This window comes from Lynx canadensis, chromosome C1 (genome assembly GCF_007474595.2).
Source record: "Lynx canadensis isolate LIC74 chromosome C1, mLynCan4.pri.v2, whole genome shotgun sequence".
Classification (NCBI taxonomy): Eukaryota; Metazoa; Chordata; class Mammalia; order Carnivora; family Felidae; genus Lynx; species Lynx canadensis.
The window spans coordinates 155,109,791-155,136,052 of record NC_044310.1 but is presented as its reverse complement, the minus strand read 5'-3'; the positions used below and the strand labels follow the sequence as shown (position 1 = coordinate 155,136,052).

The 26,262-nt window shown below is 35.1% G+C and overlaps 1 protein-coding gene across 3 annotated transcripts in view; it reads left to right on the top strand.

The window, feature by feature from the left end:
- The window catches only part of SCN7A (sodium voltage-gated channel alpha subunit 7), an 84,010-nt gene that overhangs the window by 718 nt on the left and 57,030 nt on the right, over positions 1 to 26,262 (top strand). For 2 of the 3 annotated variants that reach the window (XM_030326262.1, XM_030326265.1), the window contains exons 2-6: positions 18,576 to 18,814; positions 21,469 to 21,581; positions 21,934 to 22,023; positions 22,799 to 22,927; positions 24,343 to 24,434. In XM_030326262.1, the coding sequence (XP_030182122.1) occupies positions 18,576 to 18,814; positions 21,469 to 21,581; positions 21,934 to 22,023; positions 22,799 to 22,927; positions 24,343 to 24,434 (663 nt within the window). Of the gene's footprint in view, positions 1 to 18,575; positions 18,815 to 21,468; positions 21,582 to 21,933; positions 22,024 to 22,798; positions 22,928 to 24,342; positions 24,435 to 26,262 lie in introns of those variants that run through there. The other variant, XM_030326264.1, reaches the window with a different exon arrangement.

The window sequence follows — 26,262 nt, the reverse complement described above, 5'->3', positions numbered from 1 at the left end:
TCTTATTTTAAGTAACTTAGTGATTTTAAGATTGGTGCTTTTCACGTATGAATCAACAGTATAAAATTAGAGACATCGATAAAAAAATTAAAAATAAAGAAAAATAGAAAATGGGAAATGGTGTGCCCAGTTTAAATGGCTTGACATTTTGGTATTGTTTGTATCAACAGGTTTGTTGTTGTCGTCATTGTTGTTGTTGCCTTGTTTAGGTCTATAAAATACATACTTTCTAGAGGTTTTCTTCTAGAAGTGATGATGTATTCATTGTGACTCTGGTTGTATGTTGCCTCGAATACTTAGGATATTGGTGAAAGCAGGAAAAACAATAAAAACATATGAATATGCTCCCTTTATTAATGGAAATGATGGAGTCAAATTTGGATATTGGTCAGAAAACTGTCTTGAAATGAAAAGGCTGGGTGGTACTTTTTGTGGATACTTTTCTTCCTGGCTCTTGTTCAGGAGAATAGCTTATGGCAGAAGGAAAAAAAAAAAAAAAGGAATCTGGGCCCTGTAATAAATAGAGTCCTATGCACCTGCCGTTTTCCAGCCCTAATTAAAGTTTCTACAGTCCAGCTGCTAGTTTTACAAATAAAGATAAGACCCATAGGTAATTTGTTGAGGTTACTTGGCTAATCAAAAATGAGCTAAAGGTCCAATGAAGAAGACTTTGAGATTTAGAATGATAAAGATGAATTTTCATTTTCAAAAATGAAAAGAGTTATTTAACTTTTGATTAAGCTTTATTCTTCTTATTTGTAAATGACACATCAAAAACTTGCATATCCTGTTAAGGACTAAATGACACAAATTACATTAAGGTTTTGTGAATGTAATATCATGTGTAACTGTTGCTTGTATAAGGGATCATTTTTGTGTTTTTATCCACTTCACTATTCTAGCTCTCATTTTATGTCTAGTTCAATATAAACATAAAAGGATCTTTGACAGCCTCACTACAATGCACTAAAGGAAAAGAAATTCAAATCCAGATCTTGATCTCTCCAGGTCCTAATCTCTCACTTCTACAGTTTAAAGTATATTCTAAAACATGAGACTCTATCCTCAAAAAATTGTGTGCCATGGTTAACAATTCATATTTAAATACTTTCAAATATTCTCAAAATATGTGTTACCCTCCTCTTTTTAGTTTTAAATTTTATGTTAGGTATGTGGTCTTACTTCCTTGGGATGTAAGTATATTGGATATTGCTGAATTTATTTGGTCCAATAATTAATATAGGAGAAGTGAAAGTTTAGGTACAATATTCTATTCTTAACTGCTGGGGTTCATTATAATCCTGGACTCAGGTAAGAGGTAGTGTGAGCCCCTTCTTTCCCATCGATGTGTTTGAAAATTATAAAACCTGAAATTGGGTATAGGCTCAGGAAAAGGGACCTATAGACCCCAGATGATATAGGCAGGCCCCAGAACCTGCTGCTGTCCATAAGTCTCCACTAGAGATCAGAAGGTAGAACCAAACAAGCACCTAGGAACTGGGCATTCTGTCTTACAACCTCCTGTGGGAAAGGGTCTGTAGGGTAGTTGATATACACTCCCACTAATTTTGCCCAGGTAGGATGAAGCACTCTGGAAATGAAAACAACCTTACTTAGGGAGGAAGTATCCTAATATGCCTCAGCCCTAGATCTCATTATGACAGGATCTACACCACAACCAGAGTACTCAGAGACTGACTGACATCCCTATATCTACCAAGACTCTGTCTTGAAAGCTTATGGTGGAGGCATTAGTATAAAAAGGACGTTCTTGATTTCTGGGAGTCTGGTCCTACCATTTTCAATAACCAACATCATTTGGTCAGTTGTGAGAGGACATCTGTAAGCTCCACCCATGCTGACTAACTATCAGCAATGCAGTCACCCATCATATGAACTTATACAGACAAATCTCATTTTTCCTGGAGTTGGTCCCTTTCTCTTCTATTAGTGTCGGCTAACCAAGGCCAGGCAAGTAAGCCCTCACCTCCACAATGCTGCAAGAGGAAACCTTTAAGGCTAAAGAGAACGTTTTCATGTGAGGGCTTGTAGGGATGTTTTTCATCTGGTCAGTATCTCTTGACCCAACTGGGATCATGATTTCCATGTTATTTGTTCATTCATTTCTATTTATAAATCAGGCTTATTCTAGTTGTACTCCATGCTGATGGGAGATCTCTCCTCTGTCTGGCAAACAGTTATCCCTGTTGTATATGCAGTATTTCTGACTGAATTGACTCAACTTATTGCTAGCTGAGGATAACCACTCTGTGGACAGCTTTTATTGTATGCCAGCTAGGTGCCAGACTGACTATCAGCATTAAACAAAATCTCCGCCTCACCCCCTAACTGCTCCCCACTGCCCAGGCCAGAGAAATTATGACTTTTAAAAGTCTGAGATTAAGACAGAGCATTTGGTTTTAAACTAGAACCAGAAGATGCTGATTTGGGGGCCATAGTTCCTGATTGAATATATAGTACTGAGTAGAATATTTCTTCCCTTCTACTTCAAATGCCAGAGTGAGGCTCCTGATCCACCAGTCTCTGATTCTTGGAGTTCTCCCAGAGGTTGCAGGGTCCAAGCACCTGATTACAGGCTAGAACTTTGGTTCTGGTCCATATTAGTCTCACCCTAACATGTTTCAAAGTTGCTGTCCAATTTGAAAAGGGATTGGGTATCTTTGTGCTAGATTCTACATTTGAAAAGCTGGAATAGTTTTGGGGTGGGAGTAGATCCTGGAAATGCAGACCAACTCTTGCAGAGTGATCAGGAGCAGAGGCAAGTGGCCAATTCTAAGAGGCCTCCAGTGTCCCAGTGAATGTACCAGTTGGGGAATTTTTTTTTTTTTTTAATTTTGCGTTTCACAGATCTGGTCACATCTAAAACCATAGCCCAAAAGTTCTCAGGATTGCTGATGACTATAGAAGTTACATGCATAACAATCTCCCCTTTGTATTACTCTAGCAAGGGCAAGAATTCATTCTTCCTTCCTGAGCTCTTAAATGGCCTCTGGCCAGTTTCTTCTGGTCAAGGGTCTGGCTGACTAGGGTCACAAGAACAATTAGTTTTGTAAAGATTCTGGCCTTTCCCCAACATGCTTGTTTTGGTGGGGTGGACAGGCACAGCTTGGAAGTTATTGTTGTATCCATAGAAATAAGTGAACCATGCTTGTGAACCATGAGGTTGCCATAGAGAAGCTCAAGTGAGCATACTTAAAACCAGGGCAGCTTTCCTTCATGTTCCTGGAAGCCTTCCCCCTCTCCATTGCTAGTCATAATGGCTCAGCCTGGTGAAACTCCATCTTACACAGTGACTTACTGTCCTGCATCTCCTCAGGGCTTTCAAATGTCCACTGAGCTTACTTTGGGCTGATTCAGGTAAGTGAATTTGAGACCAGATGCTCAGATTTTGTCATGACATTTTTTTTTTCCAGATTTCTTCTCTTCAGTTTAAGTTGTACCACCCTGCACTCCTCCTGTCTGGAAGGAAGACACTTACAAGGACCCCAGCTCCTGGTTATTTTAATGAACCATTACTAGAATCCAAGTTTACTAGATCTGGGGGGAATTCAGTTCTCAAAAGAGAAATTTTTATTTAAGGAGAGATGGGACCTGTCTGCTGGGATTTTTGGTGGTGCTCATTTATTTACAAAGCTGTTTTCCTAGCTTTTGAATCAGAAGAATGCCTGGATTCCTTAAGAATAAAATTCTTAAGGAATATTACCAAAACAAAATGCCAATACTTATGTTTTTGAGAAAGTTACTTATTTACAATTTTCCTCTGCAAGATGATATGTTCTAGGAATAGTTGGCTGAATTTGTCAGAAGGAGTGAAGTCCAGAATTAAGTAGATATATTGAAGCCAAAATAGGCTGACCTGGGAGCAAAGCAGAGCTACAGGAAGATTTCAGGTCCAAGGACAAAGGAGAAAAAGTCAATTAAGTCTGGCAAGATAAACTGTATGCTAGGGAGAGGTAAAAGAGTAGGAGTTAGGTAATCACAACTAAGGAAGTAAGAAGCTCAAGTGGAAAAATGATCCCAAAGCAGAAAACCAAGTAAGCTTAAGTCAAGATGAAGAGACAGCTACAAAATTCCAGGTGGTTTGGTGCCACTCTGATCAATCTGTCCTTTATTCCTGAGCCTTCAGTGTGTAAAGTCTCCATCTCTGGATTTTGGTAATACATATACGTGGTAAACTATGTTCAGGTAGGATAGAAATATGACAAAATCCCCTGAAATTTTTTCAACCCCTTTCCACAGATGTAACAGCTTACTTTCTCCAGAGGGGAAACATACACACACTAGCATATATAACAGTATGCATATAATTCTTATAAAATACTTCATTCAAAGGTGAACAATGAAAGCCATTTTCAACATTAAGTTTTTTAGTAATCTGTTTTGGAAATCTTTTCATATGAGCACAGACATATCTCATTCTTCATTATTACTAAATAGTGTTCTATATAGCAGCATACTGAAATTCATGGTTTTAGCTCCTTAGGGTGGACTATTTGATTGTCCACCCTAAGGTGTTGCGATTAACATCATTGCAAATGTGACATCTCAAACTTCAACAAGAATATTCATAAGACAACTTAATTGCTGGACCAAAGAGCACATGCAACTTTATTTTAGAAACTATTGCTAAACAGAAAAAAATGCTTGTTTACACTCTCAGGTAAACTGTATGAGGGTGTACATTGCTTCCATATCGAGGTTGCATCTGTTAAGAAGAGTCTCAGTGATGTCTTCTAGAGCTTTACTGTAAACATAATTGGTTGTTTTAATTTTTATCCGTATATATCAGAATTTCATGAGCTTCAGTCATCTTTCCTCATAGCTTTCAGCTTCCTAAAAGACAATGATATTATTTTTGTATTCTCCATAAGAAAAAAAAAATCAATGCCTGTAATATCATTTGAGTTCTAAACTCTGGAGAAAAAGAAAGGTCATAGAAAGCTCTAAGGGAAAAGGCTCGGCACCAGAGAATTTAGCTCTGAGTCATTATAGAATGTGGGAAGGATGAAATATAAGCCATAATGTATATATGAAGTGCATTTAAGTGGTTTCAGTGAACAAAAATGTCAACCTAAATTGGTCATGTCACCAAAGCAGGTATGCTCCCTATGTTGTCAACAATATAGATTCTGTTTAATGATCACATCAACTCTGTCTCCTTCACTTATGCATGCAGTACCTTCCAGTCTCAAGTTAATTTGTTTATCAGTCTTGTCATTACTCTTGTTACTTTTTTTTTAGAGCTACCTGAATGTCATTGGCACAATAGGCTCGATGCATTGTCTATGTCTGATTGAGAGCATAATTGTTTGAAAATACTTTGGAAACTAAGCGAGAAGTCTTTTTACCCTTTATTTCCTATTTCATGTCAGAGTAAAATTGGCATTTGGGATATTATCCTTACTCTGTGGATCTACTGTCCTGTTTTTATTTTTGCCTCATTTTTCTTCATTTATATTATCTTGCTATATGGCCTACATTCTTGTAAGCTACTCTAAATCTTTTAGTAAATATATTAGGAGAGTAAATAAATATCTATCATATAGTATAGAGTGGAACATTTCATAATTCTCTTTGGCAAAGCTAACCTAGCTCATCCCTAGGATCAGCTCCAGCTTCCCAGAAAGCATAGAGGTTGATTATTTAGATGCTGTACTTTCCATTCCCTAAGGTAAGAAAAAGGTAAGAAAGCTGTGGCTGTCCTGGGAATTCCCCTCCTACATGTGCAGAATCTGTCTGCCCAGCCTGACTGCATGCCTGTCACGCTCCACTCAGGGAATCAAACTAAGGGACGGGGAAGCAAAAGGGAATGAGATAAGGAGAGAGGAAAAACATCTGGCACCCCTTTCTTGGCTGTCCTTCATTGTCTCTGAGATGACACAGCTGCAGTTGCCGATATACAATATTCTCCATATAGCCTCTTCCCTAGGAACTCATATAAAGAGGCTGAGCATTGGCTCACTTTTTGGATGGCTGTGTCATTCATCATGCAATTAAAGATGCTTTGGAAAAGGAAAGAGAGTGCTATTAATAATTAGCTCTCAACACTAAACATGAATCCAAACTGTACCCCAAACTGTGACTTATGGCCATCCTACTTAAATATGAGATCAGATGTATTGGAAATTATCTTGGAAGGAACTGGAAGTAAGATAAGGTGGATGTCACAGCTGCATTTCTTTGATTTCAAACATCAGAGCTGTTTTACACCAGGGCCTCTGTGACAAAATGACAACATCTGTTAAGATCATTACCAAATAGGCATCCAGAGAATGAGGACTATTTTAGAGATGAGGGGGGAAAAGGTGCCCAAAGAAGTGAAAAATATGTGGATCTTCTGGAGAAGTTATGTTCTAAAGCAGGTATTTGCCTCAGCAATTCTAGTATATTCTCCACCTCTTGTAGTTAGGAATTCAGACAAGAAAAAACAATCCCCCAAAATGTAATGTCTCTGCTTGCTTTATAAAGGTGGGTGGAAGAAGCTTGGGTATATGCCAAAAGAGAATCTTTTTGTCTAGCAAGCTGCATTAGATTCATCTCAAGAGGCCCACGCCCAAGGTATTCTGAAATTATCTGTTCGGGTTGGGTTGCTGCCTCCTAGATTTTCAATATTAGCACCAGGACATTTCTAATATGCAGTGAAAGGCTGGTATAATTCAAATCAACTGCATTAAGAGGATTTTCTTTCCTTACAACTCTCAGTACCACCATCCTCTCACCATCTCTGTCCTCTCAGAAGCCCCAGTATTTGTGAACTGCAGATTTGACTACCTTATCTAGTCAGCTGCCCGAGGTCTGGTACATTGTTGAAGGTCTTGTGCCTATCTCAAGCTAACCCAGAGCAGACTATGGTGGGCCATACAAAACAACTGGTTTTGAACTCTTCCATCTGGTCACAGATTTGGGGCTAGTTTGTGGATTTACAAGCTTAGTTCTACTGCTCAAAAAGTGGGCAACAGTGAAGGTTCATGGGGATGTAACAGTTTCATGCAGACTAAGAGGATATTCATGGAGGTCAGCTAGTTGTGAGTGTTCCCAAGAGCTCCAAGGAGAGTGCCAGTTTTGGATTTTTTTTAAACAGAAGGAAATCAGGTCTTGCATATTGGGGGGGCCAGATGCATCAAGGACTTCAGTATTAAAGGCAAGTTATAGAGTCTGGTTGCATAACAGAGCCCCTTTGCATTCCTCTGGGAAGGAACAAAGCATATTTTTCTCTCAATTGTTGAGCTGTAATGGGCTCTGGTCAGAAATTTTTGGTCAAGAATATGACAGATTGGGTTCACTATAAATACAATTCTAGGAAGATCCTGGCTCCTTTACAACTTTCTCATTTTGTTGGAGTAACAAGGGATAATTCAGAAAGTCTAGAAGCCAATTTCACAAAGCAGTAGAAGTTTTGAGAACATCTGGAGACATCTGGGACATAGAGTGGTTTAGAATGTTGGGTTAGACCCCTTTCCCAGACTCACTGGTAGGAAACCAAAACCTTTCTTGTCCTGCAAGACTCAGTTGGGAATATTTGAGGCAAAACCAACTTCATTTTTGTGTTCCTGGCAACCTCGCTTTCTATTGACTTTATCACTGGCATAGTGGCATCCTATTCCTAGTCAACTGCATCCCTTCCTGGTATTTCAACTGTCGCTAAGTTTTCCTTCTGTTCATTGTTCTTCATAGCTCTGCAATTCAGATGCAAATAGGGAAAGTTTATTATCTGACACTGTTATGAACTTCTAATTCTATTGTGTATATTGATTGTATCATTCTGAAGCTTAATGTCCTAGATTTATCCTCCCTCAAGAAGAGAGACATTAATTGTTCTGAGATTATTGGAAACTTTGACATGTTGAAGATGATTTTTAGTCCTTGTTGCTCTTAAAGCTTAGTTTTCAGAGATGACCAAGATGACTTGCTTCTTATTTGTTTAAAAGTCTGTCTCTCATTGTCCTTAAATTCAGTGACTGTATTTTATCAGTAGTTCCAGTGTTGGCACTTAATAAGCATATGTTCCACAAATGATTGCTAAATAAATTATGTCAAAAAGAAACACCATGGTTAAATGTACTGCCCTATATGACATATAAAAATGAAGAACAACCTTTTAAAAAAATTAAAGTTCATTTTTTCCATATATCTGAAATTAAAATATTAAAATGTAGAACTACAAATAAAAACAATAACATAGTTCTTTCTGCAAGAGAACATATTCCAATAATGTACTCCAGGGATCTGAGAGGGATGAGGGCAAGGGAACTGAGGAAGGATGGAGGTGAGCAATCAGGAAGTCTGAAGCCACCAAAAGCCCAGAAGGGGGACCCAGAGTAGGTCAACCCTGGATCAGACACACATATTGAGGAGCCTTAGCCAAAACTGGCTGAACTCTGGGCAGAACCCAACCACAGATAATAAAAAGATGAGAGCCATAAATCTGAAGTCATTTAAGTCAGGAAAGAGTAAAACAATAACAGGGCAAGAAAAATAGTTGGAGTAAAGAAAGTGATCATCACACTGGAGTAAAGAGATATAAATACAAGAAGAATCCAGGAATATAAATTAGTTATGCAATAAATGGAGTGAAGCCTGAGCCAATTTTGGAGACTAGAGCTTGCATGCTTACAGGAGTAAATGGCTATTTTCCATCACATGGTAGGTCTGTCCAGCAAGCTGCCTTCCAATTAGTCCTCCCACATTGAAATAGTTATACCCTTGGGACATTAAGTCATTGGGTAACAATTGTGACATGTTTTAGATTATACTTATGGTAAAGAGAAATACCATCAGCTTCTTCTAAAGCTGCATGGAATCTGGGAATCTAAAAAGATGTGTGTTCTGCCTTATTTATCCAGGAGTCAACCTTCATCAATTTCAACCCTTCCAGCTATATCTCAGGATAAGAAAACAATGACGCTTAGGGATAGGGAGGAGGGAGAAGGTTTATGAAGTGCCAGAACATTTATTTTATTTTATTTTATTTTTTTAATGTAATGTTTATTTACCTTTGAAGAAGAGAGAGACAGAGTGTGAATGGGGGAGGGGCAGAGAGAGAGGGAGACACAGAATCCGAAGCAGGCTGCGGGCTCTGAGCCACCAGCACAGAACCTGACGCGGGGCTCGAACCCGCAAACCGCGAAATCATGACCTGAGCCGAAGTTGGACACTCAACCGACTGAGCCACCCAGGCGCCCCGTGAAGTGCCAGAACACTTAAAGTAAAGTTGATTTTCTTTCTCCATTGGAGATCTTGGGCTGCCCCCTCACAGTCGATTAGTATGGTGTTTATACCTAACAAGCTAGAGGCAATTGTTAGAAAGCAGAGAGAAGCAAATAACTTGTAAGCAGCACGAATAAAATCTAGAAGTCTGATGATAAAGGAGATTAAATAAATAAAGCAAAAGAAAATGTAAAAAGTGGAACTCCTTATGTTTGAAAAATTATTTAAGGATGACATAGTACTGCAATTATTATAATTGAATATTATCATCACTTTGATTTATCAGTAAGAAATTAGGTGACATTCTGCATATTCTTTTTATAAATTCCAGGAAATAGGGCCATAATTTCAATTAAAAAGATGGTTAAACATAGGGGCACCTGGGTGGCTCAGTCGGTTAAGTGTTCAACTTTGGCTCAAGTCAGGATCTCACTGGCCTTGGGTTCGAGACCCGGGTCGGGCTCTGTGCTGACAACTCAGAAGCTGGAGCCTGCTTCAGATTCTGTGTCGCACTCTTCTCTCTACCCCTCCCCCACTTGTTCTCTGTCTCTGTTTCTCTCTCTCTCTCTCTCTCTCTGTCTCTAAATAAATAAATAAATGTTAAAAAAAAAAAGATGGTTAAACATAAAAATACCATGCTTTAAAGGACTGAAAATAGTAATACCTAGTATTTATTGTGTAGTACCTGGCAGGCACTGTTCTATGTACTTTATACTTATTAACTCTTTCAATGCTCACATTACCCTATGAAGTAAGCACTTACTGTTTACATTTATGGTTGAGGAACTGAGGAATGGAGGGGTTAAGTACCTTGCTCAAGGTCGCAGAAAATGCTAAAGCCCAGGTTTGAATCCAGATAATCTAGCCCCAAAACCAAACTCTTTCCCAAACTTTTATTATAAAATATTTCCAACATATAGGAAAATTGACAGAACTGTATAATGAACATTCACACACCTAGAACCTAGAGTCTTCAATTGCCATTTTATAATATTTAGTTTATCATTTATCTATTTATGCATTCCTCAAACTATCCATCAATTCTTCACATTTTCATATTGTCTTTCAAAATAAGTTGCAAATACCAGCAGGCCTCGCCTCACACATAAACACTTCATAATTCATATATTTAACTAGAACCCAGTATTTGTTTATGGGCTTTTTAAAGGTAAAACCAAGTAAAATGCACAAATTTTAAGGGTGTCATTTGATCAGTAGTCACAAATGTGTATGCCTGTGTACTCTGAAGTCCTAATAGGCTGTTGAACATTGCTATCACCCCAGAAAGTTCCATCATCCCTCTCAGTCAGTTCCTATTCCGCCCCTAGAGATTAGTTTTGTTTGTTCTGGCACTTCATATAAAGTGGATCATGTAGTTTGTAGTATTTTCTGACAGGCTTCTTTCACTCATCATAATATTTTTGGACTTAGTCCTCCTATGCATACCAGTAGTTCATTTTTTTATTATTTATTGTCGGACTGTGTTCTATTATATGATATGCCAGTTTTTATTTTTCTGTCTATTCACTTCATGGACAATTGGGCTATTTCCTGGTTTTGGTAATTAGCTTTATATATTTTATATTTTCCCAAATATTTATCATTTTTCTTTCTCTGCATTTCTTCTTGAAGATCTAAATTTCCATCTGAAACATCTAAAAATATCTTTGGGGCACCGGGGTGGCTCAGTCAGTTAAGCATCCAACTCTGGACTTTGGCTCAGGTCATGATCTCACGGTTCATGAGATCCCACGGTTCTCAGTGGGGTGCTGCGCTGACAATGTGGAGCCTGCATAGGATCCTCTCTCCCCTTCTCTCACTCTCTGCCCCTCCCCAACTCTGTTCTCTCTGTCAAATAATAAGTAAATTCTCTTTCTCTGTCTCTGTCTCTCTCTGTCAAAATAATAGGTAAATAAATAATTAAAAAATAAATAAAAATATCTTTGTCTTTATTCTTGAAAAATACTTTTGCTTTCTGTAGAATTCTAGCTTTACCTTTTTGTCTTTCCTTGCAACACTTTAAAGACATTGCTATACTCTTCCGGTTTCTATATTTTTATGATGAGAAGCCAGTAATCATCCTTATTATTGTTACCTAATATATGTCACTTTTCTTTTAGTGTTTTCAATATTTTGACTATGATATCTCCTTTTAATATTTTACCCATGTGGCTTAAAACACTTATTAGTAATGATATGTCAAATAACTTTCTGAAATTTTTTTAAAATCTCAAATGTTAAATGATAGGTAGATGCTTTTCAATGAGCTGTCCTTAATATCATTCCATAAAGAATTTCACACATTTACAAGTACACATAATCTTTTGTGCTCTTTGGACTTCAAGTATTTATATATCTATATAACTATATATCCATATTTGGTATATATGTGTATATATATATATATATATACACATACATATACACACATATGTATATATACATATACAGTTATATGTGTATATATGTACTAATATATACACATACATTTATGTATGTATACAAAACATATGCACAAACATATACAATCTAATTATCTTTATTAAGCTCCAGATTCAAGTTTCTAATTAATCTCTAAATTTTTCCTTTTAGGTATTTCAGATACACATCAAACCCCAAAAATACAGAACATTACCTCTCCCATCCCTAATCTAAACTGGTACTTCTTCCATATTCCATATTCTTTTTGTGGTATTGCAATCAGTCATATGATCCAGATATATATGTATGTATATATACATGTGTATATATGTGTGTATGTGTTGTGTGCTTGCTTATTTATTTATTTTAGCAGCTGCACCTGAAATACATGTTACCTGCTTTATTCTTACTATTAAAATAATGCTCAGAGCACCTTACCCTAGCAATCTGAGTAATTTAGATAACTACTGCCAGGCTTCCTTCTAGAAAAGTTGTACCATTAACACTACCAAAAAAAGTTAATTAGAATGCTTATTTCCTCAAATCCTAGCCAGAAGTTTGCATCATGAAATTAGGACTTCCATTTTAAATTAGTATGAATATGTTGACTTAAGTTTTTTCAAATAAGTTTCATTGTTTAGATTTTTTTTAATTTTATTTTGCATTTAAATTATTATTATTATTTTTTTTTGCATTTAAATTATTGAACCATCTCAATCTTATTTGACTGTAAGAAGTATATGGACAAGGATAATGGAAACTGTCCAATTCTGAACCTCAACATATATGCTCCACACAATACAGTACAAAATAAAAACAAATAGAACTATATAAACCCACACCATCAGCATAACTAGAAGGCAGAGAATGCCTGAACTTCAAAATGCCTGTAAAGGAAACCAAATTCATTTGCATGCTTTTTCATGCTCCAAAGCCCTTATGGAATATGGGTTCTAAATTTGATTTAAAATGACTAACAGAAAGAGAATATTCACCCTAATTGTGAAAATAATGGAGGTAAAAAGCATTTTCCGTGAACTTCCTTGTATCAGCTATGTAATAACCTCTATTTTCCCATTCTTATTTGAAACAAACTATTCAGTTTTTATGTAGATTCTAATTATACTAATGTTTCAAATTATGTTTAATGAGGGGTGCCTGGGTGGCGCTGCCGGTTAAGTGTCTGACCTTCGGCTCAGGTCATGATCTCATGGCTCATGGGTTTGAGCCCTGCATCAGGCTCTGTGCTGACAGCTCAGAGCCTGGAGCCTGCTTCAGATTCTGTGTCTCTCCCTCTTTCTGCCCCTCTCCTGCTCGTTCTCTCCCTCTCTCTCAAAAATAAATAAACATTAAAAAATTATGCTTAATGATGATAACAAAATCAGTCTGTGTAAAATAAAATTGTATGATAGATTAAAACTCAATTCCCAGTGATCCTAAATTTGGGTATCTACAGAAGAAAATACAGGAAGAAGTCATAGGCAGAGCACTGTTAAGTCATAGCCAAGATCACAGCCAAAATCATACGACAGAACCAGTACAGTGGGCATAATACCTCTGCTCAAACCACCAAAAATAAAGCACTGGTCACTGCTACTGGCTCCATTGCTACTGTTACTCCCAAAACTTATGGAAGTTCCTGATGAAGCTTCTATCTCTATTGCAAAAAAAGGGATTCTCCACAGCATTTCTTATTTTGTGTCATTAAATCTAAATTAGAAATCTTGAGCTGATGCATTTGTTTTGTCTGGCAAGATCACATTGTCACTCCTTAGATCCATAAGACCCTGGAAAAGTCATTATCTACATTTTCTGGTCTTTTCCACTTCTGTTGCAGGAAGAGTCCCACCATGATTCACACAACAACAAATTTCTCCAATCTATGTAGATTACATTACTAGACAGCACCTCCTCCCTTCCAAATTAATGTCTTCTATGCTAGCTCACCTTCAATTTTACAAAATTTTCTGAAATATTTGACTTCGACACTTACATAAAGAAAATTTCCGGACAGTCCTACCTGACGTCAATCTGTCAGTTACTTAGTAAAGCAAGTTACCCCAGTAAGCCTATTGGTTTTTGAATATCTCTAAGGTAGCCATTCTGAGGTATCAATTGTTTACACTTATCTAAAAGTTTACAGTTTATAAGCACTTTTGTGGTATCATTTAAAGATACTCAAATTAAAAACAACAACAACAGCAAAAATAAAGATACTCAAATTTAGATTTAGACATACCTGAGTTAACATCTCCCTCCACCACATAACTAGCTATACAGTGATGGAGACATCATGCAACTCATCAATTTCTATTCCCCTGACTGGTAAAATGGTGACCACAAGGATAATATGTGAGAATATGAGGGAATAGAATTAAAAACATGTACGTTGAATGCCTCTCAAATCGTAGTCACTCAGTAATTGTAACTATAATTATATTTGCCATAATTGTTATGATAAATTTTGGCTTATCTCAAATGCTTAAAATTTGTTTTAAGGAGAATCTTTTTTTCTATAAGAACATACCTCTTTCCCCCATACTGATGCTGGCTCTGCTTCTTTCAACTGATGTCCAAGAGAATTGGCTTGCACTTTCATCAAAAGTATAAAATATTAGTACAACTGGAACTTGTTAGAGTCCAAGTCTGAGTGTACTTTATACATTCTTACCAAAAGCTTACTTTAGCTATTCGTTTTTTTTTTTAAAGTAGTCTAATGGACAGATTATTAATCTGTATTTTTCAGGCTTTAGCATTATATTAAGATCACTCACTGGGAAGCATAGTACCCGGACCATATTTTATAAATTCCCCACAGAAATGCTTTCATTGAATTATGATTTAATGATCAATAATTTACAGTCTTCACTCAGCCATCTAAAAGTAGGATGCAAGCCACTTCCATCTGGTAAGTGCTTGCATTTCTTTGTCATATCATAGAAGATAATGCCTACTGTCCATTCATTCACCTAGTCAACAATCCAGAGTAGTTTCATTCAACATCAAATTATTACTAAAGATGTATTCTGGGATAACTTACTGGGTTAGAAGAGAGAATTAGCACTGACAAAATCAGTACTGCGGTCCAGACTTTCTGTATATGGTCTGGCTTAATATTTATGACCTTGTGAGGTACCTAAAGGATTACAGAGTTTGCATATGAGGAAAGTATACCAAGCTATGTTATCAAAGTCTCACAGCTAGTAGGTGACGGAATAAGGAATCAAAGATTATTTTGCTATGTATGAGGTGATAACAGAAAAAAAAAGAAAATTATATTTAGGCTATGTAATAAGAAGACTGGCTTGCAAATTGAATTTTGAGGTTTCAATGGAAGGCATCCAAAAATGTTTTCATTAACAATAGCATCTTTGCAATAATTTTGAACCTCCCTTTAGGTCTACTTTTAAGAATAATATTCTTTACATATGCAAGCTTAATAATATTTGTTAGGAATTATGATGGATCCCTAAAAATATAAGATATTAAAAGTACTTTTATTATAATCTGAAAAAAATGTAAAAAAAAAAAAAGATTTTGATTTTGTTAATTCAGTGCTGCATAGATTCAGTTTAGCTAATAGCCCAGACTTTTAGTTCATGTGATATTTTTAGGTTATGTAAAAATTCAATTCAACGATTTTAAGATTGAATAGTTCTAAAATTATAAGGCAGCAACCAAGCAATATTTGGATCCATTTAAATGATCCTACTCAACTGTCAACAAGTCCATGATTTCATATGGCTGGTTACGGGGAAGATTAATGTCCAAATCACCCTATTCCATTTTTTTATAGCTATTTAGAAAGTACCTTATTATTTTGAATCAAATCTATTCTGGCTTCATCTCAGTGATCCTAGTTCACCTTTTTTCTTTTTTTTTTTTTTTTTCCAAATAATAGTTAAATCTACTTTCTCTTCTATGTGAGAAACATTCAGATACTTGGAAACAATAACGTTACACTTGAGTCTTTTCTGCTTCAACTAACATATTCTCCATTCTTTTAACCGGTCTGTAGATGATGTGACTTGAGTCTAATCAACATTCTGACCCCGTCTGAAGACCCTTCAGTTTACATACAGGCCTTTTGGATGTGGTCATGGAATGCAGCAGAATAGAGAAAGACTGTCTCCTCCATCTTCCTTCAAAGCAGGCAAAGGTTATATTAGCATTTTTGGGCAGACACAAACCAGTATTGATTTATACTGCAATTACTATTAAGTAAACCCCCTTGGCAGTTTTCTCTGCTGCAAAAACACATCTACTGCACTTGTACTGATGGTTTGTTTTCATTCAAATTTCAAAACCTTACATGTATTCCTCCTATGAATTATTCTATTAAATTTGGTCCATTACTAAGATATAAAATCTTATCACAAATAAAAATTTATATTTACTTCCCACCTATTGTGTGCCAGCCACTGTACTTGGCATTTTCACCCATATAATTCTATTTATCCTTATTTAACCTGAAAAGGAATCCCAATTTTGTGACTGACAGATTCAAGATTATCAAGTAATTTTACTGAGACTGCTAAGAATATTAGTAACAGAATTTAGTATTTTAATGTAGGTATATTTAATTCCAAGGTTTATGATTTTGTTTATACTAGTCTATAACCACGAGTCATTAAGAAACTGTTTAATACGTATTCAAGGAATTCTATATAAGGAATACAATTTTGAAAGCTTATTAGATATTTTAAAGGGAGATTTTATATGTAAGGGCAAACTTCATTATCTGTAGATTGTATTTATAAATTATACTAATTCAAAGCATTTTGACTCCCATCAAGAAACTGTGATATGTGAAATGTGTTTGACAGGAATTGGGATGGGGAAAATCAGCAAAAGAACATATTTTTACATGAGAAAATAGAACAAAGTTTGTAAATGGGAAATTTGTGCATGAAATGATATTTAATGAAAACCAACTTCAGTGGCCTGTAGGATGACTTGAAATAGGCAAAGACCTAGAACTGAGAGAAACCTAGGGACTCCAGGGTGGCTCAGTTGGTCGAGCCTCTGACTTGGTTCAGGTCATGATCTCATGTCTGTTGAGTTCAAACCCCACATGGGGCTCTCTCCTGACAGCTCAGAGCCTGGAGCCTGCTTGGGATTCTGTGCCTCCCTGTCTCTTTGTCTCTCCCCTGCTTATGCTCTGTCTCTCTCTCTCTCTCTCTCTCAAAAATAAATAAACATTTAATTTTTTTTTATTTTAAATTTTTTTTAACGTTTATTTATTTTTGAGACAGAGAGAGACAGAGCATGAACGGGGGAGGGTCAGAGAGAGAGAGACACAGAATCCGAAACAGGCTCCAGGCTCTGAGCTGTCAGCACAGAGCCCCCCGCGGGGCTTGAACTCACGAACCTCGAGATCATGACCTGAGCCGAAGTCGGACGCTCAACCGACTGAGCCACCCAGGCGCCCCCAATTTTTTTTTAACTGAGAGATACCAGGGTGCCTGGGTGGCTCAGTCGGTTGAGTGTACGACTTCAGCTCAGGTCATGATCTCGGGGTTCGTGAATTCAAGCCCCGCGTCAGGCTCTGTGCTGACAGCTCAGAGCCTGGAGCCTGCTTTGGATGCTGTGTCTCCCTCTCTCTCTGCCCTTCCCCCAGTCTCTCTCTCTCTCTCTCTGTCTCTCTCTCTTTCTGTCTCCCTCAGAAATAAATAAATGTAAAAAAACAAAGAAACAAAAAAACTGAGAGATACCTGTAGAGACTACTAGAGCAATCCAGATATAGAATTGTAAAGATGACTACCATGACATAGATACGTAAATAATGGATAATATTTAACTACATAATTGAAAATAGTTGTAGGAAAAATATTTTGTTCAGAGGAATTAATGACAAACAAAAATTTCATGAGTAATTTTCAAGGTATTAAGTTTGTGTATTTGTGTGTGTGGTTTTATTTTTGTTTTGTTTTCTTTTTCTTTTTTTTTTTAATCTCAGTGCAGAGGAATTTTTTTAACATTTATTTATTTATTTTGAGAGAGAGAGCATGCACATGTAAGTGGAGGAAGGGCAGAGAGAGAGGGAGAGGGAGAATCCCAAGCAGGCTCCACACTGATAGTGAAGAGCCTGTTGTGGGGCTTGATCTCAGGAACTGTGAGATCATGACTTGAGACGAAATCAAGAGTCCCATGTGTAACCTATTGAGCCACCCAGGTGCCCCTTGTTTTGTTTTTCAATGGCTAAAAGGTAAAAGAGCAATTCTAGTCATTCAGGAAAACAATGAATCTTGTTTTTACTTGTTAAATTGCTGTTATCGGTGGAATTGCCACATAGATGATTCAGGGAAGAGAGTGTTTTGGGAAATGTACATGTAAATATCCATGTATAGTAATTGAAACTCAGTGTTTGCCTATGTATTCACCAAATAATAGATATAACATACGGAAAAGGCAGAATTTTAAAGGGTATCAAAGTTAAAAATTGTCACGAAGAACTGAGTTAAAGGAAGTAATAGAGCTATTAGCGGAGACACAGAAGAATGGGGCCCAAAGGCAGTGAAAAATGAGTTTAAAGAAGATAAGTCTAATTAATGGTTAAATACAGCTAAGAGAGGAATAATTGGATTTGGCTCCTCAAAAGTCTCTAGAACTTTAGAACTCTTTTATTTGAGGGAGAAACTGAAAGGCAGATTTTAATAAAACAAAGAGAATTCAGTAGATGTGTAAATGAAGTAGAATTGGTTATGAAGTAGAATTGGTTACGCATGAACTTACAAATAAATATAGTATCAAGTATAACAAAACCTAATCTAACAACTCATATGTACAAAACCTGGGAATTTTTCTTGAAGGCATATGTTCAGTTTGGTGTTCACTTTTATTCATATCCTAAGCTTTTACAATTTAAAATTTTTCTTTATATACCCAAATTTTATATAGAACTGCAGAAAATACATTTCTTGCAGGTACAAAATTGGAAATGGCGTCCCCAGAACCGAAGGGCCTTGTCCCCTTCACCAGGGAGTCTCTTGAACTTATGAAACAGCATATTGCTAAAAAACACAATGAGGAACAAAGAGAAGATTTAAAGCCAAACACTGACTTGGAAGTTGGAAAAGAGCTTCCATTTGTTTATGGGAATCTTCCTCAAGGAATGATGTCGGAGCCTTTGGAAGATGTGGACCCCTACTACAAGAATAAAAATGTAAGGAATAATTGAAGTTATCATGACTGCATTTTCATTATTTTTTTCAGATATGCAAAAAATGTAATTGAGATAGTATAAAAAAAGAATGAAGAATTCCTGTCTTAACCCCAGAATGACTTGAAGAATCTACTAAATAATTGCACAATCCAAGGCCAAGCACAAAAATGATAAAAATAAGAGTAATTATGCTTAGTAAAGGCAGAAAGCAGTGTGGGCTGACAAAGCTGGAAGAGTCTTCCTCAAGAAAGTGGAATTTGAGTTACAACTTAGAGAACACTTCAAATTTTCACAATGCAAAGGGAAAATCTTGATATTAATTGGAATGGGAAGAGGCAGGGTGGTAATACAACTAGACCCTTGTTGCAAGTTGTGGGGAATAAAATGAGGTAATGAAGATGTCAACATGGATTTAATGTGGTGGCCAAAGGCTGATGTGATGAATGCAATGTTTAAGTAAGCTTAATATGAATATTTCTAAATTTACATGGAAGAGATAGGCTCAGAAAGGTGATATAGAAAAGAGAGTAATCCAGGCCTTCAGTCACAGGGCCTGGATTATAGGAGCGTCTCAGAGGAGGGGAAAAGGTAACAAACCTGAGAAGAAATATCAGGATTTGAAGACAGACTAATAATACCAAGATTTCCAGCCTGGAATAAGGGTGGTGCTACTAACAGAATTGAAACAACTCTAAAAAGACCAAGTTTGGGAGATATGAGGATTAGCCCTATTGTGGACAAATGTAATTTGATTTTCTTGTAAAGCATTCAGTGATAATTACCAAATGGGCAAAATGGAATTGAACCAAAGGCTCTAGATGAAAGGCAAAGTGATGATTTTGCATAACTATAACTCTTTGAAGTATTTGGCACCACAGAAGAGTATTGGCATTTTACAGTGTAAATGTATAGACTAACAAAGATTCCAGTATCTCTGGTAGCTTCCATGGGTGTTATGCAGCATTAGCTATAAAACACCTGTAAAATCCTCAGAACATTTTAGTGAAAATCTTAAGTCCTCATCTCAATTATCTCTGCTTTTACTTTTGCTATGCATAAGACCTAACAGTTGATAAAACATAATAACCTTAGAAGTGACTCTAATATAGCAGAGTTCTGAGTTCTTTGTAGTGTATACAGATATGGTAGGCAAATCTAAGTTTGTTATTGAAGACAAAACCAAGGGTTTTTAAAAATAAAACAAGCCAAAAATTGTAAGGTAGTTTAGTATAAAAAGTAGTATTATTAATGATGATGCAAAATCATTAAATGTGAATTATATTGTTTATTTTGTTAAGGGGGGCATACCAATAAATAATTCTAAAATTAAATAACTTCAGCACTTAAACTTTATCGAGAATAATTGCTATATCTGGAATTTACTCATTACTTCACAATAACATAAACTAGTTGATGGCACATATATTACCTCTTGTATGAAGTTTGAGATTGTTCTAATAAATAACAGAAAGCACATTTTAAATAATCAGATTTTTCTTGGCCCTTTTATTTTTCTCTTTGCATTTCAAATGGAAAGAGGGAAAATAACTACAATACAGACATCCACAGATTGTATATTAGGGAAGTATTTTATTGAGGAGAAATAGCAGTTTGGTTTCCATTTAGAACATGTATTCATAAACTATCAATGAATATACATATTTATATTCACTAGTATATTTATATATATACACAAGTGTAAATACCAATATACAGTCACCATAGATAGCTCTAATATACAATTATGTCATATACAATTCTATAGTATATAGTAGACTGTATTTTATATATATATCATGTAGTATATTATATTGTTCATATTGCATTGTATACTACATTATATATTGTTATAGTATAATCTATATAATATTCAATATATATGATGTATTTTTACTCACACCATAATAAATGAATTTTCCAAATGAATATGTATATATAATAAAAGTGTATATGTGTATGTGTGTATATATAGACATACATGCAAAGACATACATACGTAGGTAGATACTTTCACTGTGTCTCTATAATATATAATAATATAATATAGATACACATATGTACACATGTATACATATATAACTCATTTTTAGGATGTTTCTAATCTTTCATTATTTTTGGATTTAATGTTTCTATATTCCAATACATTTATCTCACATAATGTAACTTTCTGTTTTAGGTATGTTTATGTCAATGATAACATACAAGCGGTTTTTATACCATAGATAATTACTAGGATTAATAAAATATTTCAGTGAATTGGGTCATCTTTACTGTTGTAATCCCATACCTTATTTTCTCTGAATAAAATTAACTTTTTTTATATTCATTAAATTCTGATTTCTCTAATTGCATTCTCATGAGCCATCAGGATATCGATTTCTTCCTTTTACACCATTTGACAGGAAAACTTGAGGCTTTGAGTGTGGCAAATGGCTTTCTTAAGTAGAACACTGGCAAAAGAAAAAGTGGTAGATAAACCTAAATATCAATGAAAATGTTTTTAAAAATTAGCCTTTCCATTTGATTTAGTCTCTAAAAGGATATCATAAGAAAAGTGTTAACTGTTAGAATTCACGACTGAAAGGATCATTAGCAATATGCTGTGTAATGGATGAGATTATAGTTCCTAGTTGATGTTCTTTTTTGTTTTACAGACTTTCATAGTATTAAATAAAAAAAGAACAATCTTCAGATTCAGTGCCACTTGGTGTACATTTTCTCCTTTCAGTTTAACTAGAAGAACAACTATTAAGATTTTGGTTCATCCATATCCTTTTCTATTGGCTTTAGACTGTACTAATATCAGATGCAACTATTCTAGTCAAATATCACTGCAGTACTTTTCTCTTATGAATTAATATCTCATTTTGGGTCATATTGGAATCTTGATTGTAACTGCACTAAGTGTTCCATATTTGAAAATACATTTAAAATATATTTTCTAGCACACCCAACAGTAGTGAATATTAACAAATCTTAATCCTCCTGTTTTTCAATATGAATAGTATACTTTTTGACATTTAAGAAGCTATTTTATCTAATGTAAATACATATAAGCAAATTATAGAGACATATTTCCAATATTATTTTTTACCCATTATTCCTTGACTGTAACCTACCTTTTTCCGACTGTTCATATTAATTAGTGTCCTGATTGACTGCATATTTATGCCCATGACTGAGTTGCCAAAATGGGGCCCAGCATTACAGTAAGTCATATAATTTTATTATACATTATCTCATATACAATTATATTTTATATTTAACATATTGTATTACAGTATGTTATATACTATATATTTAACATTTCATAATTTACTATTTATATTTCATATATAATATTATAACATTCATTGTACATAATATTTGTACATTCAGCACAATTAGCAAATTAGTAAAAACACATATGTCAATTAAACAATTTTAATGTTTTGGTGATGAGAATAGTTTGGGATGTGAATAGTGTGGCTTTCGTTGGACTACAGTGATGGAAAGACCCATTAAAATTTCTAGAGAAGAAGCCTTTCTTGGTGCTACCTCTCAAACTTTAATTGTATTCTTAAAACTAACTGATTTTGGAAGGTAAATATAAAACTGATTCACCACAGAAATTCTTATATATGCACATAATAAAATTAGTTATTTCATACTCCATTATAATTCAGTTAATTATTGTGGGATTTCCAATATGGAATGAATTTGATACTTTTTATTTTCATTATTTTCCAAAATATGTATCAAGACTATAACCCTAGCTAGGGCTTGTTGAAAAGATTGATAGTCAAATTTCATGGTTAATGCTGTAAGACATAGCCCACCATAAAAGCCCTAACTAAAGCCCTACCCTATGGTTCAATGGGCTTATGCTTTTTTGTTACCTGGTTGGTTGGTAGATTGGTTGACAAATAGTTATCACAGACATAGTATTGGAGCTGACAATGTATTATTCTCACTTTCAATGTCTATCTGAAAATTTTTCTGCAGGAATACTTTGCTTGGAATTTACACATTTGAAATACTTATAAAACTCATTTCAAGAGGCATCTGGGTAGAACCTTTTTATTTCTTTGGTGATCCATGGAACTGGCTCGATTTCAGTGTAACTTTGTTTGAGTGAGTATTTCTTTAAATTGCAAACATCTTAATAACTTGCTAAGCAAGTACTTTTCATGAAGAAACATTGCGATTGACCAAGTTTTCTGCTTGTAAAATTTCTGTGAACAAAAATATTTCATAAATTATAACCATAATGCATTCTCTCAGGCAGGTCCAACTGAACTAGCCCTCAGAATATGCAATGAAAATGGAAGGAATGGGATATTATCTGTGTTTTCTATCTGAAGCAAAAACAACAGAGGTTGAATTTTGGAACTTTAAGTGATTATTTTCAGTGAGCAGAAAATCTCTTGGAGACTTATGAGACAATCCTAACAAATTTGATTTTATCTCCAACCTACATTTTATTTAGCTACATTGCTTGAGACCAATAAACATACTAGATATCAGAATAAGGTATTTTAAACACACATACACACACACTTCCAAGAGTGTTACATTAAGTTCTAATGGTTGACATGAATACTTGTTTTTCAATGCTTTTGTTTAGTGTGTTCTGTTTTATGGCTAAGGAAATGATGACTGGCATCAAACTCCTATTAAAAATAACTTTAATATTCTATTTTTACATTTGGGATTGACTTTTTTAAAGAAACAAAAAGCATATAATCAATGTTTGCCATGTTGTAAGCAATAAAAAAACAGTAGCTAATATCATTGAAATTATTATCACTACTACTTCTATTACTGCTATTATTTCTGCTATTGCCATTGCTGGTAGCTAATACTTAGCCCCATGTGCCAGGTGCTGTGCTATGCATTTCACATCATTCGCCTAGTTAATCCCCACAAAAAGTCTTCGAATTAGGAAGTATTATTATCCCCACTTTACTTTTGAGGAAACTGAGGCAAGAAAGAATCAGTAATTTTTCCATGTCACACAGCTAGTAAGTTGGGAGCCTGGATTTCTACACAAAGGACTCTGGCGACAGTCTGTGCCCTTAATCACTATATACCCTCCCTGCCTTCTGCTGTCATCAACACCATTATCACCATCGTCATCACCATCATGATCATCAAAACCCTAAGTGCTTAAAGTAAATCTCAGTACTTAAAAAGCTATAGATTTTTCTTATTTTTAACCACCTTTCACTGACTAGATAACAAAATATTTATGAACATAATATAGAGTATTTGGTATGGAATTATGACTACTCACAGTGTCAATGGTTTATAAACTGTCACAATTTGTTTGTGGCGTAGTATTTACCTGGCTATCTCGCACTGTAGCAATCTTTTTCTTCCAATCAATAATATAAGTATTTGCAAAATAAAACAGTGAGAGCAAGAAAAATGTTTGCATATGTGCTTTAAAAAATAACTTTTAAATAGTAAAAGTAAAAAGTAAAAAGCCAAACATAAGCAATATAAACTCAACATGACTTCTAAATAACTCTAACTTAATTCCACAGGCATGTAACAAGGTACTTACCTCTAAACTTCATTCCAATATTTCGAATTACAAGAAATTTGAGAATTTTGAAAATTATTCCTTTAAACCAAGGTAAGAAATGACATTTAGTCCTTGTCTTTATTTTGATTTATGTACTCCCCTGTATTAATTTGTACTCTCCTGTCATTGCTTGGAGAAATACTAAATTGACCAGTGTTTTGTCTTTAAAATCATGAATTATTTGATCTAGAAGTTTACTTCAGCCACTCCAGGAAAGGTAAAAAAAAATCACATTTATTTGAGTTGGGTTCAGTACTTATGATAACAAAATATAGACATTAATCAAAATATATTATTTTCTACTTATTTATTCTTGCATCTTAAATATTCTTACATCTTATAAAACTGTCTTTATACCTCTGAGAGAGATAGAAATCTATACAGATATCTAATCTGCTTTCTTTTCCGCACTACATCTAAAAATGAGTTGAAATGAACAAAGTAATATAAAATAAGATAAATTCCATTTGGCTCGGAGTGCTTGGATAGGATGCATTCCACATGCCACAGAGTTCAAGGAGGTTCTGCTGAATAAGTAGAGCTGTGACCACGTTGATGGAAGATGCTGAGGACTAATTTACAGCTCCCATTTCTAAAGATCTCCTAGAGAAGTCCACCTACACCTTCTAATTTGTGTTAAGAATGAATAAAAACAATCAGCTAGGAACAGCTCCACTCAGTGTTGTTGGCCACTGAGTCAGAAGTCTGAAACAGGTGGACCAATAAACACAGAGGCAAATGTCCTAATACCAAAAATTATATCTACAGATAATTTTTGTCCACTGCAAAACCATCAATAAGGCCAGATATATGTGTACAATATATTTGGAGTCCAGGCAGGGAAAAACAGCAAGAAGATTGAAGAATGTGGTGATGGGTGGTGTATAGCCCTGTGGATAAATTAAAACATTGATTTATGCACATTAAATGGCTGAATTATATGATTTATGAATTCTAGCACAATAAAGCTATTTAAGAAAAATGGCCTATGAGCATGGCAAATTCATCAAACCCGGGAAACAAGTAGCAGTGAGAGTTGCCCTGGTAGGAATTCCCACAATTCAAGCTCCCTTATGACTTTCCGCAAATTGCTAGAACATAAAATTGCATCACCTGAGTCTTCATCTTAGGCTCAGGATTAAAGATTATAGAACAAATCAGGTGAATCCAAGCTAATACAAGAAGAACATACTCACTGGAGTTAGAAACACATAGGCTGATAAAAACTGCTCATTTTTTCAAGGGAGAAAATAATCCAGGTGCATAAGCAATACAGTGTATGAAAGTATTTTGCAATACAAAACGAGAAATATACTATTTAAGAGAATGAAAATAATCCTCTTTTTTCTTTAAAAAATATGCTCTAAGGAATAGGGGCTAGCATAAGAAATCATCTTTTTTTGTAGGCCTTCAGAAGAAAACCTAGACTCTTTGGAAAAGTCTCTACTTATGTCTTCTGCCCATTTCTCCCCTGGATTATTTGTTTTTTGGATGTTGAGAAGCTTTTTATCTTTTGCACAGTGAAGGAAACAATCAACAAAACTAAAAGGCAACTGATGAAATGGGAGAAAATATTTGCAAATGACATATCAGATAAAGGGTTAGTATCCAAAATCTATAAAAAACTTATCAAACTCAACACACCAAAACCAGACAATCCAGTGAAGAATTGGGCAGAAGACATGAATAGATAGCTACTTTTCCAAAGAGTCTAGGTTTTCTTCTGAAGCACTACAAGAAAGATGATTTCTTATGTACTACACTGTATGTTAACTAACTTGAATTTAAATGAATAAGTTAAAATTAAAAATTAAAAAAGGAGAAAACCTAGACTCAAGTGCAAGATGAAAATGAGATGATGAAATAGACAAATAAAAAA